A 16,431-nucleotide genomic window follows, 5' to 3' on the forward strand; every position below is an offset into this window, starting at 1 on the left:
GTCGATCTCAGGTAGTTTTTAATTAGCTTCAGCTTGGAAAAGCTTCTCTCACAAGTTGCAACACTAACTCCGATCGTTAAGAAGATTTGGAGACCTATTTCAATATTCGGTACCGAATTGATCAATTTGTATCGATGAATAAAATTCACAAGCTCCATTGGCCCATCTTTACAAATCAGGTTAAGTTCCAAAGATACAGCAACGAAGTCTTGAAGCAGTTTTTGTTCAAGAGCAAATTCTTTTTTGTCGGTTTCTTCCGGGGCGATTTCAAGGTCCACTTCCGAAACAGGATCCAGCAAAATTACGGGCGTTAAGAAGGCGTATTTATTTCGTTTGATGAATGATACGTTAAGTATTTTTTAAATTTTGTTTACGTAAACGGACTAAAATATTTTTGTGGAGTATATAGTGTATAACTAGAGTATAATTGAGTTGCTGGTTTTCCTATGTAATAGGGCCCCATCAGTTCGAGCAGCCAAATGCCAAATTTTGCTTTCTTGTGGTTGCCGTGAAAAATTTTTCGAGTCTTTTTCCCTGTGATTTTGGGGCCCATGGGCCTATCGCTTTTGAGGGGCCCGGTGCGGACTGCACCTACCTCATCCCCTAGCTACGCCACTGGTTTGTAGTAAATGATTCGTAATTGTTTTAAATATTCGAGATAAATGTACAAGTAAAAGAGGAGTACAGGTAGAAGCGTGTAGCAAAACGTATAATTATTATATATTAAGTATAAGATTATTTATAGTAAATATGTTTTTATTTTATACCGTTATTTTTCAAATAGTAACGTATAAGAATGTATTTTAGAAAATATAATCATAAAATTTAATTATTGAGCGAACGAAATATTTGCTAACCGACAGGTGGCGATTGTGTCAAGATGGCGGTGTCTTTAGTCACTATACGAAGTAGATGAAAGTTTTTGGCTTTTGATTCCTTTTTCTATTATTTTTGCCCATTTATAATGTAAGAAAATTCAATTACATCGTTTATAATTAAAATGTAAGTATACGTTACATTAATGAGTAATTTATTGTATAAATATTAAATATGTGTAAAATTGTAATCAAATTCATTCTGTTTTTTAACCTTTTAGTTAAAAAATGGCATCTTTGTTCGAACAATACGAACAAGCAACATCCACAGCAGCTGGATATGTTGCTGGATCTGCAAATTTATTAGAGATGGTAAGTATCAGTAAGTAGCATTTAGTACTTCAGTTCTTATCTCTCTTAATGATAAAATGCTCAGTAAAAAGTAAATACTAAAATTTACCTAAAACTTAACAACACAGTAACACAAGTTTGACCTGTAAAAAACTGAAATCAGATAATTTACACGACTATGTCGAAACTTTTGAAAATCTTTATCGCCATATACATACATACAAATCCTACTTGTAATTACAAAATAACATACATCTGTTGAATAATCAATTCTTTTTAGTACATTTTAATTGGTAGACTTTTACCTGTGGAACCATAATGATGGCACGTCTGTAATTTTGTTAATGTTGCAAGTAGATGATGTGCTCTGTTCTGGGTCGTGTTCAGTAACGCAGAATTCTTGCTAAGTCTAGTTATGCTGCAATGTTGAACTCATTTCTAACTACTGCTTGACTCCTTCCAACACTAGCTTCCTTTATCTATTCTTTGCTTTGCCCACTAAGCCACTCAGAATTCTAACTTAGATGTTCTGCGTTACTGAACGTGGCCCTGGTGATGGGGATGGGACCAATCTTGTTTTGTAATGATGGTGAATTTTAAAAGCATGTGTGCATTCTGTTGTGTTGTGATGTCCGGTCACGTTATTTGTTTGATATGTTTTAATTACTTTGTGTTTTGATGGAGTTGTACAAACCTGTCCGAGAGATTTGTTGACAATGATGTGTATCTTTATATCGTTTCCTGACATTGTATTGATGTTGATTGGCAAATTTTGTTGAGTATGAAGTTTGCAGTTCAGTTGGGATTGCTGTTGATGGAAGCAGTTTGTAAAAGGTGTCGAGGTCATCAGAAAATAGTGTTTTGGAAGGACCGGGAGTCTCTTTCTTTTTGATGCTGTAAGTTTGAGGTGTTTATGCTGACATTCTACGGCACTGTTAGAGGTAATTTTGGAAAAATTTCTTGGAGGACCACTTTGTCATTTGTGTGGCATCTAATTTGAATTGAGTGTCCGTCAACTGTGGCATGTGCAGCAGTAGAAGTGAGTCATTGCGCTGCTGTGGATTGGGCAAATTTCGTATGGCACATTGTTATGGTTTTCGTTTTTAATTTAGTTTGAATGAAAATTAGTGGTTCTGGCAATGCATTTCACAGAGGATATGTCTGATTCATATCTATAAGCTCTTATGTATGAAAAACTTTTGTGATGGGAGCAGTTAAAACTAGGTGAACATTTCGATGTGTTTGTCCAGCATGCAGAAGAAGTTCCCAAGAGTGGGGCATACTGCAGTCTGGCAGGAGCCAGAGACTGTTCCAACAGTTCCAAAATCTTCAGCCAAGAAATGTAATTGATGGAAGGAAAACCTGGACCAAGAAATGTGTTCGGAGCACAGAAAAAACAGCCAGAAAATTTGTGCGGAGTTTGGAAGAATCAGAATAAGCCTGTACTGTACATCCAGTGCTGTTCCAAAGAGAAAGAAGAAACAAGTTTGGGCATATGTTTTTGATGAGTAGAATTTAATTCATTTTAATTACTGCCATAGATAGATAGTACTGGTGCTGGGCATCATCCTGCTTGTGGATGTCATGTTTGGAAGCAAGATGGCAACCAGAAGTTCCACCATTGGAGTTCCATAAATAAAAATCTACTTTTTAATCATTTGTTATAACTATCAAAAAAATTTGGAGTGATACATTTATCAGAGATACATTTATCTAATGACATTTCTAATATAAAATAATGAAAGCATTGGTAAGTTCTGTCTTAAATCAAAATATAACATAATCCATTTAAGTATATAAAGTAATATTTAATCATTCATGATAATGAATGATTAAATAATACTTCATTAGTCATTAGACTTTATTTATTCTATTAATAAACAGGGTTCTTTAGTTTCTTAGATTATTTCATTTAATATCTCTTTAAAAAGGTAAAATAGCATCAATTTACAGATGTCTACTCCAAATTTAGGTATTTGTGGGTTATCTTCCCACATGCTGTGTTGCATAGTATTGTTTCATGTTAGAGACAAAATATCATGTTATTCTATTCTGTTTTAGCAAAATCATTTTGACAAATTTCATATAAATTTGTCAAAATGATTGCTAAAAAAGTACAGTTAATGGTTGTTATTGTTACATTAAAACTTTTAATTATTACTTCTTGAATCAAGTTTTAAAGTAATACAACCTATTTTCCTTCACTTAGGACTTGTTTCATAGTCTGGCTATTATTTTTATCAATAGTTCATGCCATTTAGTAGTACATAAAAGTTTTTCCTTTATTCAAGTAATTTTCATTTTGAAATATTCATCTCCATATAAATTCAGCACTATATCAATTTAATTGTTTTCTGTATGTTTCATATTGAGTATGATGTGCTTTTGTACTTTTATATTAAGTTAAATTTATTCCATTTCCATCCATTTGTCTACATATCAACAGCACACCTGGATATTGAATTTTCATCCTACTTATAATTCCATTTTGATATATCTTCTGCAAAAGCTTTTCAAATGTAATACATTATATTCATGCAGAATATGAATGACAACAACTTCAGATTAGACAAACTCCAAAAAAGTGAATGAATAATCCATTTTCTACAAACTGTCTCATCAACACATATTTTCAAACTGAAGACTAATTTGCATGTTAGCCTGTAACATTAAACTTATATGGTAGGTTTGATTTCCTATAAAATAGTTATTCTGACCTTATAAATGAAAAAATATTTATAGATGTTATTGAAAAACAAATTACGCTTAATTAAATTGAAGATTTGATTAATCTCATGTGTGCTTAATACACTCAAGATCAAATTAAAGTAATAAAAAAAAGATATATTTTAATATATTAATATAAAATTTTTTCCTCTTCGTTCAATAAAATAAAAATTTCTGTTAATAAATCCAATAATTAATAATTTTTATTCCTCTTTGTTAATATGTAACATTTACAAATAAACAGAGAGGAATAAAGGAATAAAATACATGCCTATACATTTAAGTATGATAATCAATGATTGGATGTGCAAAAATAAAACTTTTATAAACTCTCTTTTATGTTGAAAACTTGTTGAAGCAAGCTTAAAACTTGATGGAAGTTAAAGTGAATTTTTAGATTATTATGCATTTTAAATTAAATTATATATTAATTTATGTAGAGTATTCAAGTTATTATCTAACTTTTTCAAATATTTTTTCTGAAATATCATTTGGAATGCATGAGGATTCTTAAAAAAATTTTAGGAATATATAAATTTTTCTATCGCTTCTTTTCATTGTTGTTACATAACTTTTATTTGTTACAGTCACTGTTAAATGATTAAATTCACTAGATTTTTATGAATGTTAAACTAGTTTGTTTAGCTTTAAAAAATCTTTTACACAAAATCTTCTTTAAATTTGATTTATCATGCAATTTTTATATGTTTTGCTTCATGAACTGACTTAAAATGTTTTTCTTACAGTGGTTTGTTTTTAATTTTTTGAGTAAGTAGTGACCTCTTATAGGGTTGTGGAATCATACTTAGAAGCAATTTTGGATGGTCAGTAAAGATGTACCAACTACCATTTCGACATAAACTACGGACTGATATTTAAATAGCGGTTTTAAATCTGAAGAGTAGCCTAATGATTCATTAGTTGTGATGAGGTATCTTATTGTGCCATTTATCATTTTAATAAGTTTGTCATTATTAATACATATTGAACATTCATGAAGTAGTTGGAATTAGTGGTTTTGTCCATTGACTTTTCAGCCTGCTCTCGACTGTGATTGTTTTTGTTTGAAAAGTTTAATCTATATAAAGAGACATAGCGTATAAATAAAATCATTCTTACGTTAGAATTTATTAAAAAGAATTAAGATCTTTAAAGTAATCATTTGCAAATGTAGGAGTCTCTGATTATGTAATTTTTATTAAATATTTTAATTATAACATTTATGAGAACAATTATTTATTAGTAAAACAATTACAGTTGTGGTAATTAACAGTAATCTAATTAAGAGAAAAAGAACATAACTTCTCTGGTTGAAACAGAAGTAGTTATGCTCAGTGACAAAAACGAGTGCATCTCGTAAGTACCTGCTGGATGCTACGCTATGTAGACGACATCTTAGTAGCGTGGGATGACACAGGAGGCTTTTCTTACCTTTAAGCAACATCTCTCAAGCGTATACCCTTCTATTAAAGAACATAACAAAAAACAATATCAAGCTCCACAATAAATCCAAAATCTAAACCACTTACTACTGTCTAATATAATTAATTAGTTTATTCAATTGATTATACAATTGTTTTTTATGAATGCTACTGACAATAGAGACTGTTTATATAATTTTACACATTATGAAATTTTTTAAAAATTACTATTGTATTTTATCATTAAATTCATAAATTCTGTGTATTATAAACATTATCAGTTAAGTTAAAGATTTATTAATTTGTGGAATGCAATGCCAATTTAATATTAGTTCAAATATGAAAATTAACTGTTGAGATGACAGTTGAGAAATAATAATTCATACTCAAAAACTTAGTGTAGAGTGAACTCTCATTAACTCAAGTTAAATGTTGAATGGTTTAGATTAGTGGAGTTATATATGAAGAAAAAGAAGTAAATAGCATATAAATTTAAAAAATTTTTACAATATATCATACATATATTTATGTCAAAAATGTGCAGTAATAATTTTATGGATTCATTGTAATTTAAAAAATAATCTGCAGTTTCTTGTATTTAGTGGAAAATGAACAAAGTTGGTTCATATGTAATGGTATTTAGCTTAATGAGACGCCGCTTCAAATAAAAAATAAACTTGATTTAATTTCAAGATTGAGGGACAAATAGCTTTTTCCAGTTTTTTCTCTAAATAACAAAACAACACACACTAGTAAATTCAAAATAATAAAAAAAAAAAACAATTCTAATTAGATGATAAGGTTTCTGTGAAATAAATAACATTATAAAATTAGAAGTAGATGGTTATTTTATCATTATTTCTCCTTTTCCTTTTCTTTTTTCTTAAATAATGTTATTAACTAAATAAGGAAATAGAGGAAAGGAAAAACTTCTTTTTAGAAAGTTTATCTTTCTTCTAAACATAATGTCTGTTAGATTTCTTGAAATAACAAAAGAGAATTGAACTGTAGAAGAAATGCAAACAAATTTTCTTAATGTATTATTACATTATTAAATATATAGAGAGAAAATAAAAAATAGTAATACAATTTCTGAAAAAATTTTAAATTTTTATCCAATTAATATGAAAAGTTTCAGTTTTTATTAGTACACTCAAAAGTTTTTAATTAACTTTACATAATTTAATTATAAATTAATTTTTAAAATAATCCATGCTTCTATTTCTATGTTTAATTTTTGTCAAAAGTACTTTAAGCACATCAAAATCTACTAATAACAGTTTAATAGACTGTGTCAGGGATGGTGAACCTTTTTGAATCTGTGTGCTATATAATAAGCATGCATATATTAAAACTGTTTATACATGCTAAAGTTTTATACTTTGAATAACAATATTCAAATAAATGAAATGAATATGCTTTAATTAGAATAAATGTAAAGAAGCTGATTGAAAAAAGGATGATCAGATAATAAACCAACATCATATGATATGTTACGTGCCAGATGATTTCTCTGACGTGTTATTGTTCACCATCCCTAGTCTATGTAATGATAACATTAATGCCTTATATTAATCGTTTTTAATTATTATAAATTTTAAATTATTTTTTAGACTACTGCTGGATTCATCAATGCAAGATTAGAAGATCAGTCACCAATTTTTATTAAAGAGAAAATTAATTTCAAGTATTGATTTCTTTTAATGTTGTTTTTTGTAAATTTATATCTAGATTACAATAATAAATAATACAAGTTATGTGTTTAAAAATTTATAGTTTCTATAATTTGTGTAACTGAGAAAGACTATAACTTGAGAAATTGCTTTTATATGAGGTGGTTTGAGAAAGACTTGCAGGGTTTTTCTGGGTTTAAAGAATGACATAATCAAATAAGCTGTAATCCTGTAGATGGCCAGTGTCCATTGAAATGGGACAATCCTGCATCCTATTGCTGATTTCTACTTCGCAAAAATGTGGAAAAGTAATATCTGCCTTCATTTGCTTTTACAATCATGGAAATTTTAATGGAACAGCACATGGTTTTGAAATTTTGATTTGGTTGGGGAAATTAATCTGAAAGTCTACAGTATGCTGAAACAGGCAGATGGTGAAACCAGTAATGACCTTTGGAATTGCACAGCAGAAAGTGTCCACATCTTTATGCACTGGGGTGGAAATTGCACCATGACAATGCCTGTCTGCAGATAGCACACAGTGTGTCAAGCTTCTTGGCCAGAAAACAAATCATAACTGTTCTACATTTATTATATACTTTGGATTTGGCTCTATGCAACTTTTGCTTGTTTCCAACTGTGGAAAAAACAGATTATAGATTTAACTCAACAGCAGAAATTCTAAAAGCAATGGATGCAGTTTTAAAGAAGCAGAAAATGATGAATGGCAGTGGCGCTGGGATAAGTGCATTGCTTCCAATGGGAAGTACTTTGAAAAAGACCACAATAATATTTAAGTCAGGTGAGTTTAACCTAATAAAAAATATTCATGCAACTCTATCTTGAACAGCCTCCATATTTATACTTTTGTTTGTGTGTTTACATATGTTTTAAAACAAATTTTACATTTGATATTGGTTTACAAAATTCTAAATAATTTGAAATTGAAGAAAGCCAGTTAATTTAATATATATTTTAACAGTCATATTATCAAACAAAAAATAATAATAATAGTTAAGCTATATCAGTTTCTCTGCTATGTGGCTGCTTGCTTCAATAAGGATGGCCCTTTATTTTTGAGACCTGTCAAGAATTTGCCAGATTTAAGTGAGTGTTAGATGGGGAGAGACAAAACCTTACATAACCTTGTCAGACCATCCCTAAGTATTTCCAGAGAGAGGCAACTTTGGATAATCTGATGGCCAAGGCGTTTAAGACATTAGCCTACCACTTTTGGGAATCCAGGATCAAACTCAGATGGGGAACTTAAGGAATTTTTCACAGATGTTCAAACATTTCAGATAGATATGTCAAATCCTCATCTTCATTGAGAGTTCAGCCAAACTCATGATGGCACAGAAAAAGGTCTTCTTTGTGCCTACATGGTAGAAAGAATCAAACCTGAAAAAAGAAACAGGTCCAACTTGAACTTGATTTATGCAGAACTGCCATGCACATGCCTTAATTGTTTTTGCCATTTAGCCATTGAATATGAATTTGGTTTTAGTTTCTTGTATGTTTTATGAATCTGTCAGGATTACAGTTTTACCATATGTTGTCATTAGCATGGTCAATTAACATTATGTATTGTTAATTGTACCAGACATAGTTGTTTTCTGCTGGACATGAGTCAGCCTTAAGGGACAGAGAAATGTGTGAATTAGCACTCTGTATGTGGGGTGATGATCTCAAAATGGGCTGATGACTATTTCCAACTTCAGGATTGGTCAAAAGAGCTTATAAATGTGGGGTTCAAGTAGGTATGGCTGAAGATTTTTTGTTCAACAGTGATCTGTGGGTAGTTGAAATGGAGGTGACCAATCATGCAAAAAAGTGGACAAAGGCACAAAGATTGAAGAATGTGTGTCTCATTATACGAGAGGAAATAATACAACATTGGAAGGTAAACAGGTTTTACTCATAGTTTAGACTAGTGGTGCACAAACTATTTTCATTTCTGACCCCTCCATTTTGTGTAAAATTTTGTTGCAACCCCTGAATAGACAGTAGACTTTTTTAATTGTCAACGTAGTTAAAGTGAAAATTTTTCTTGGATTTGCACGTATGCTTCTGCCTTATTAGAAGTCTGAATAAAACACATAATTTTATGAAACAATGGTTTTATTCATTCATATGGATATAAATATTTATTTAATGAAAAAGACTTTTAAAATCTTTACATCATAAGAATTTGATGTGAGGTATGCGCTTGAGAAGAGCTCGTGATTGCTTCTATGTTTGGACCCGTATTAGAAAATCACAAGCCATAAGTCATCCTCTGTCTGTATTAGTACCTAATACAGACAGTTGTTTTTGTAAAAAAAGTATAGTTCTATTTTTATAAATAATATAATTTCATTTCACTATTTTACTGGTATTTGATACTTGTTGAAGAAAAGCCTTATACTTTTTATTGTCAAATAAATTTCTTTGAATTTGGTGACTCTGAAAAATTTTCTCGCAACCCCAGAGGTGTCGTGACCAGTGGTGATATTCGGCGGGTTCGCACAGGTTCGGCCGAACCCGTTGTTAAAATTTTCAGTTTCCCGAACCTTGTTAAACACACGGAACATTTCTCAGTGGGTTTGTTTTTTTTTTAAAAATATATTAACATATGCATATTATACTCTGTAATACTACTAAACTAGAGCCTTATACCCCGTTCGTACCGAGCATTTCAATCTAGATTGTGAACAAGGTCAGGGAGTATGTCTTGGTGCGATCTCTCTCGACCGTTTCAATCGAGGTTTAATCGCGATTGATTCAAGAGAGTTCTTGAAAGTAGATCCAGTCATAAGAGAGATCCCAGAATGCCACGCGCGCGAGATAATACAAGATGGCTGTCGAACATGTGTCGGGCTATGGACAGTGAAAGAAAAAGTATAATGTATCTCGAGAGATGATGACACGTGTGTATTTCGAGAAGCACGATTTCGCGGTAAAGATTACTCCTGCCTAAAAAAAAAAAAAAAAGGTTGACAGCTCTAAAATACTATTGTTACCTGCCCTTCACCCATGGCTTGTTACGTTCCAAGTACGCCACTGATTGTTAGATATACGGTTGCAAGAAAAGGTGTTGTATTTATTTCTATTCAAAACTTCCATTTCATTTGTTGGTGATTGTCAGGGAAAAATTTTCTGCTAGCGAACCCCTTGTTAAATATTTCGAATATCACTACTGGTCGTGACCCACAATTTGCACATCACTAGATTAGACTACTGATGAGCAATCTTTCTGGATGCAGGTTGCAAATAAACTTTGTAGTTTCTAGAGCATGCATGCATTTTTTATTACAGTTATAGGCTTTAAGCTTGCCAAATACAAATATACTTCAAAGCCTCCAATACATCAGGTACTAAAATAATATATGCTAATGATATGCAGACTATTAATACATATTTTGTTCTTATCTTTGTACTTTGAGTTTTCTTCATTACGTTGAGTTTAGTTTGAGTTTTCTTCATTACGAATATTGGCACAATAATTAGGGTTGCATAATGGTAACAGCAAAAAATAGGAAAATAAAATATTGTTGCCAAAGTCCCATGGGCTGCATATTAGGGTCTCAAAGTCCACGGGTTGAACCTGACTGTTTTAGACAAAGAAAAGCTGTTTGATGGGTTCATAATAGAAAGTTAAAATCAATTGATAATCCACATTATTACGTAAGCTGCATCAGCTTTCAAATTGACTTTTAATTACAGATAATATAGAGATTGTCCATAGGAAATTATAGTTTATTGTTTTTTGCATATTTCTGATGACTAGTTTAAAAGATTTATTTATTTTTAATTAATTTTTAGAATTGTGAGTTTAAATTTTGTTTTATGCTAATATTTTCTGAATTTTCCTAAATGTATTTAATACTTACTGTATATTTCCACAGATAAGATGAGGTATAAATTTTTATCAACGTTTTATAGTTTTAGCATATATCTGTCCTATAAGACAACCCCCAAACTATCAACGGCTACAAATTTAGCTTAGATCAGCAATCATCATCTGGATAATAATACTGTATAGCATATACGGAATTGTGTCCTATTTGTAATTTTTCGAATGAACAAATTTTATTTTCTTTCATCACTGCCTTGCGATTGTTGCAAACATTTGCACTGATTCGGGCGACCTTGACTATTCACTAAATCATCGTATGGGTTATTCTATTTTATGGACATACCCTACTCTCTACTAGTAAATAATCGTGGTTTGTCCGTTTTTTAAAAATGGTTTTAATTTATATAAATTTCAATCTAATTTTTTTTTGTATCTGTCCTATAAGACGACCTCGGATTTTGGGGGTCTTTTTTTATGATTCAACTGTTGTCTTATCTGCGGAAATATATGGTATCTAATTATTAAAATTATCAATAGCTGATTATTATTATTGCTTTAATAATGCTTTAAAACTAATATTTAGATTCATTGGCAGTCATTATATTATTTCACATTTATCAAAGATCTGCAGTTTGAATTCATGTATTAGTAGTTGCCATATAAGTTACACTTTTGTTATTCTAAAACTAGATTTGTTTTAAGTGGTATTCAATCTGAAAGTGTTAAATTGGAGATTTTTCTTTGATATAAGAACAAAAATCATTGCTCATTTATTCACATTCAAAACTGCGCACTTGCATGTAATATAGTGTCTAACTTGGATCGGTATAAGGTGTTATATTATATACTCTTTGTGATGTTTGTTATAGTTATGTGGATAGATATTAATATAATATAAATAAATTGGTAATTCATTAGATATTAATTATTGGATAATTCATTAGATATTAATATTACAGTCACTACCACAATACTTGTAAAACATAGTACAAGAAATCCTCATTAATTTGAACTCCAGAAACCTGCAGTAACTTCTCAATAACCTGCTCGTACAAATCTCCTAGTCATGCTATATCGATTAGGTTGAATTTGGTCAACCTAATGATAAAGCGATAGGCTCTTCTCGTTGAGAATTCTTGCATACCTTTGGCCATAACTTCATCCATACTCTGTTCACACATTTATCAGTTAATTCTTGCCAAGCCAAGTTGATATTTTCTATGGCATCCATGATGTTATATTTTTTCCAAAATTGCACCAAACAAATATTGATTTAAAGAAAGTACATCTTTTTGCCACCTTTTGCTGATTGGTTCGTGTTTGTAAATAATCGTATTATGTACAAATCAATGAAATGCCACAAAAATTAAAATCAGCATTAATTTTGAGGTGTTTTTAAGTCGTTGAGCAGACTGCATTATATCAAATCAGTGTTAAGAGAGGCAGCATTAAGTGGGGTCTTACTGTACTTTATTTTGAAAACACTGGAACAAATGGAGAAAATCTAATAACCCCAGTGATCTTTACATACACCATATCATCCAAAAAAAGCACTACTATGAATGCCATACTTTTTTTCCAAACTATTTTAATAAGGTAATAGGATTTTTTTCATCCAACTCATGCACTTTTGATCTTTTATACCACATTTTTCTTGTGAGTTAAAAGAATACCAAGTAAATTAATTCTTGTTCAAGATGATAATGTTTATAATATGTATAATAATTTTTAAAAAAGATCTACTATAATTCTTCCTAATGCCATATTTTCTCCATTATTCTCTTACTTTTATTCATATAAGCTTTCATTCTCCTTTAATGAAGTTCTTAATGCCATAGATACCTTAAATCAGTGATTCTCAAACTTTTTCGATCCACCGCCCCCTTTGTTCCATAAAGTTATACCCAACGCCCCCCGTGTGAGAAAGGATTGGAAATATTCTCAGGAAAACTTTTCTATGAATCTCACACTATGTGCCCTTACCGTACATTGTTCTCGACATCTGGAAACCATTAAATGCAATGTTTCCTCTTATCCGTTTGACAGAGGAAAGGGAACTTTTACCTTTGATCACCGTTCAGTACCCTGCCTCCAGCGCCCCCTAGATTTACTCACCGCCCACAAGGGGATGTTATTGCCCACTTTGTGAAACGCTGCCTTAAATAATTATAATAGTTCAGATCTAATTTCTGCTATTTTTTGTAAATTCTTAAAGGATAATATCTGCAGTTATCCTTTTCAGATTATTTTCCATCTTTGTTCAAAATAGTTTTATCCCTAAACAATGGCTCTCTCCCAACATTATAGCTGTACCTAAAAAGACAAAAACTCTTTCCATTCCATTTCTGTTTATCTGCCACAATGAAAGTTTTCAAAATTTGTTTATACCATAGACTATACTCAACAATTTCTTCTAAATTAATACCAATTTAGCACTTTGGCCTACAGCATCATTCCACCACCACCAATCTTTTGGAAACTATATCAGTAATCCTTCAAAATTTTGAAAGAAAGCAATCTGTCTTCATAATTTATATAGATATTAGCCCAGCCTTTGATTCCCAATCCCAATCTCCTTCTCATAATTCTCAGAGATCACTTCAAAATTGATCCTGCTTATCAATCCTCACGTAATAATTACCACCTCCTTCATACCTGTAGAATTAAACTTGGCAATTTCAAATTTTTGGATTTCTGTCCCTTACAGAAAATTTAGCAAGGTTCCACTTTAAGCAGCCTATGTCGTTTCTCTTACTTGTTGTTTCTTTAAACAACGTACTTGGTCATATTGCTTTACCTATATTGTCCTAGGCTGACAATATCAAATTCATTAACTGTGACCCACGTGTACTTCAGTCTGATCTACTCCATTCATCTTTCCTTTTAGAAAAAGCTAATTTAAAAATTAATATACAAAAGACTGTAATCATGTTTTTTTTCACTTATTCATAATCCTCAGTTGCCTACATTCTATATTTACAGTATTTCTATAAAATATGTTAATTCTTACAATGACCTCTGAATCATTTTTGATTCTAAACTTACTTTCAAAGGACACATTGATGAGATTATTAAACCTCTTGCTATTTGTCGTGGAATACCTTGGCATTTTTGCAAAACTATTTCCTCAAAAACATCCATCTATTTTGCCACTATTCAGTCTCTCCTGGATTATTGTTTGCCAATATGGGCTATGGCTGCCTCATCTCATTTACAGAAAAATTTTTAAAAATTAGATAAAATATTTATTCTTCTAAATAAACTCTCCAACCTTCCTTTTATCCCAATACTAATATGGCTAAGTCCAGATTGGGAATTCCCAGCTTTATCGAACGTAACGTATCAAATACTTTGTCTGTTTACTTTTATACGAATACTTTCATGGTTCCATTCATTCTGATTGGCTGTATCTAAGAGTTCCGCCATGCATTACTTGTAACCAAACTTGTTTTTTACCCCATCTTTTAGGCTTTCCATTTCATTCAGATTCTTTTTCTATCAGTCTATTCAGAATATGGGTTGTATGGAGAAATCTCTAAATGAAGATTTCTACATTTTAAGCACATTTGTAAAGAATATAATATAATCTTATGTTTTTTTTAAGTATATATATATTGACTAACAAAAATGGATATATTTAATTAAATTAATTAATTTATTTCATATACAAAAGGAAATGTCATAAAACAATTGATATCCTCCCATGAAAATAACACCTGTAACAAAAGATTAAAATACAAATTACAAAGAATAAATATCAATAGATACATATATTTTATCATATCTATTGATATTTATTCTTTGTTATTTGTATTTTAATCTTTTGTTACAGGTGTTATTTTCAAGAGATGATATCAATTGTTTTAGGACATTTCCTTTCGTATATACAATAAATTAAATAATTAAATAAAATATATCCATTTTTGTTGGTTATTGATATGTCTAGAAGTGCTTATTATGATGATAATATAATTAATTAAAACTAAACAAAACCTTTTTTCCCCTCAGTCCAGTCGAGTCAATTACTCACTTTGTAGTATGCAATCAAAAAGCTGTAATTGCTATGAAAAACAAAGTTCTCTTATGGATAGACCTAAAGAAGCCACAACAACCCGAAGGTATAAATATCTGAAGATATTCTGGAATTATTTTGAAAATCAATGATATAAAGAATTTTTCTCATTTAGAAATAGAATTATCTAGAAGCTTAGGTGATAAGAATTATTACCACAGTAGAATATATAACATGTATCTAGATCCCAACGGAAAACATCTACTAATAAGTCTCCATAGTTCGGAAAATCTAGGTCCGCTGGATAATCTCTATTATTACAATGGCTCTCACAAAGTTTATCAGGCCAGTAAGATGAAGGTGAGTCAACTATAAATTAACTTTGAATAAGTTTACAATTTGACATTTGTTTATAAATGTAAGTATTTTTTAGGGGCATGTGATTAGTGCAGTCGGCTGGAATTTTCTGAATTCTAACGAAAGCACAAGTAGCAACATTCTAGTCGGAACAACTAAAGGTATAAAGTATATACTTATAAATCAAAATTTACATTTCTTCCTTGTATTCACATATTTTATCAAATATTTTCTATATCCAGTTATTTCTAATACATTTCCCATGTATCAGGTAGAAGTAGAACTTTTTATCTCTAAATCTAAATCTTCTGATAACATATAATTATTTACACAATAGGTAATGCATAAAGGCAAAGTGATTAACTTCCCACAAATAACAAGAACAAAAATTTCCTCAAAGTTAAAACCACAATACAAAAATAAATAAATAAAACCAAAAAATGAACAAAAGAACTATTATAAAATGGTAAAACCTTTACAAGACATGATAAAAAGAAATAGTACAAATCTAAATTAAATTAATATGTAACATAATAAAATATATGTGTAATTTGATGAACTAATGAAAGATTTAAAATTCTTGAAAATATTTTATTAAGTGAAAATTATATTATCAAATCATCAAAGATAATAAAAGACTGGTTTCAGATAATAGATTCAACTAACAACTTTCAGAAACTGTACCAATAGTTGGTTGTCTTCTTAAATTCTTAAATTTGTGACGTTTGTTGAATCTTCTTTTTATCTTCAAGTTCTATAGTTCCTGTAACTACCAAAATGTCATCTATAAATCCTATGTGATAATGTTATTGTTTATTGCTATAAAGGAACCAGATTCAAATCCAATATAAGGCACCAATACAAGTATGGATTGGTGCCTTATTCCCTGATACCTCATTTATGATAGCCAACTGTATTACAGAACAGATTTGCCTGTAAATGTTATAGTTAAACCTGTAATTAAGATATATCATTCATATGAGAATAAAGTTTGTTCATCCTTGCTATCAAAACAGATCTTAATTATAGCAAGAATAAATTAATAAATACTCGGAAAAAGTTAAAATGATCAAAATTTTATTTTTAAGAAGTTACAGCTGAGAAAGAAGATATTTATTTATTCAATTTTAATGTATTCGGTATACAATTTTATAGATTTTTTAACTTCTTGTAACACATTCCATTATCATTTAGCTTTGCACTGACAGATAGCATAGAATTAATTTTTATATTATTA

At 30.3% G+C, this 16,431-nt stretch overlaps 1 protein-coding gene across 1 annotated transcript in view; it reads left to right on the forward strand.

Annotated features, from left to right (window-relative positions):
* Nucleotides 1-874: 874 nt before the first annotated feature.
* dor (vacuolar protein sorting-associated protein 18 dor) overlaps nucleotides 875-16,431 on the forward strand; it is a 38,514-nt gene continuing 22,957 nt past the window's right edge. Inside the window, exons 1-6 of the mRNA XM_067273131.1 lie at nucleotides 875-1,002; nucleotides 1,097-1,187; nucleotides 6,928-7,001; nucleotides 14,834-14,943; nucleotides 15,013-15,197; nucleotides 15,271-15,355. Coding sequence (XP_067129232.1) covers nucleotides 1,104-1,187; nucleotides 6,928-7,001; nucleotides 14,834-14,943; nucleotides 15,013-15,197; nucleotides 15,271-15,355 — 538 coding nt within the window. The 5' untranslated portion in view covers nucleotides 875-1,002; nucleotides 1,097-1,103. The remainder of the gene's footprint in view (nucleotides 1,003-1,096; nucleotides 1,188-6,927; nucleotides 7,002-14,833; nucleotides 14,944-15,012; nucleotides 15,198-15,270; nucleotides 15,356-16,431) is intronic.

Source organism: Centruroides vittatus, unplaced genomic scaffold, assembly GCF_030686945.1.
Source record: "Centruroides vittatus isolate TY-2023 unplaced genomic scaffold, ASM3068694v2 contig_461, whole genome shotgun sequence".
Lineage (NCBI taxonomy): Eukaryota > Metazoa > Arthropoda > Arachnida > Scorpiones > Buthidae > Centruroides > Centruroides vittatus.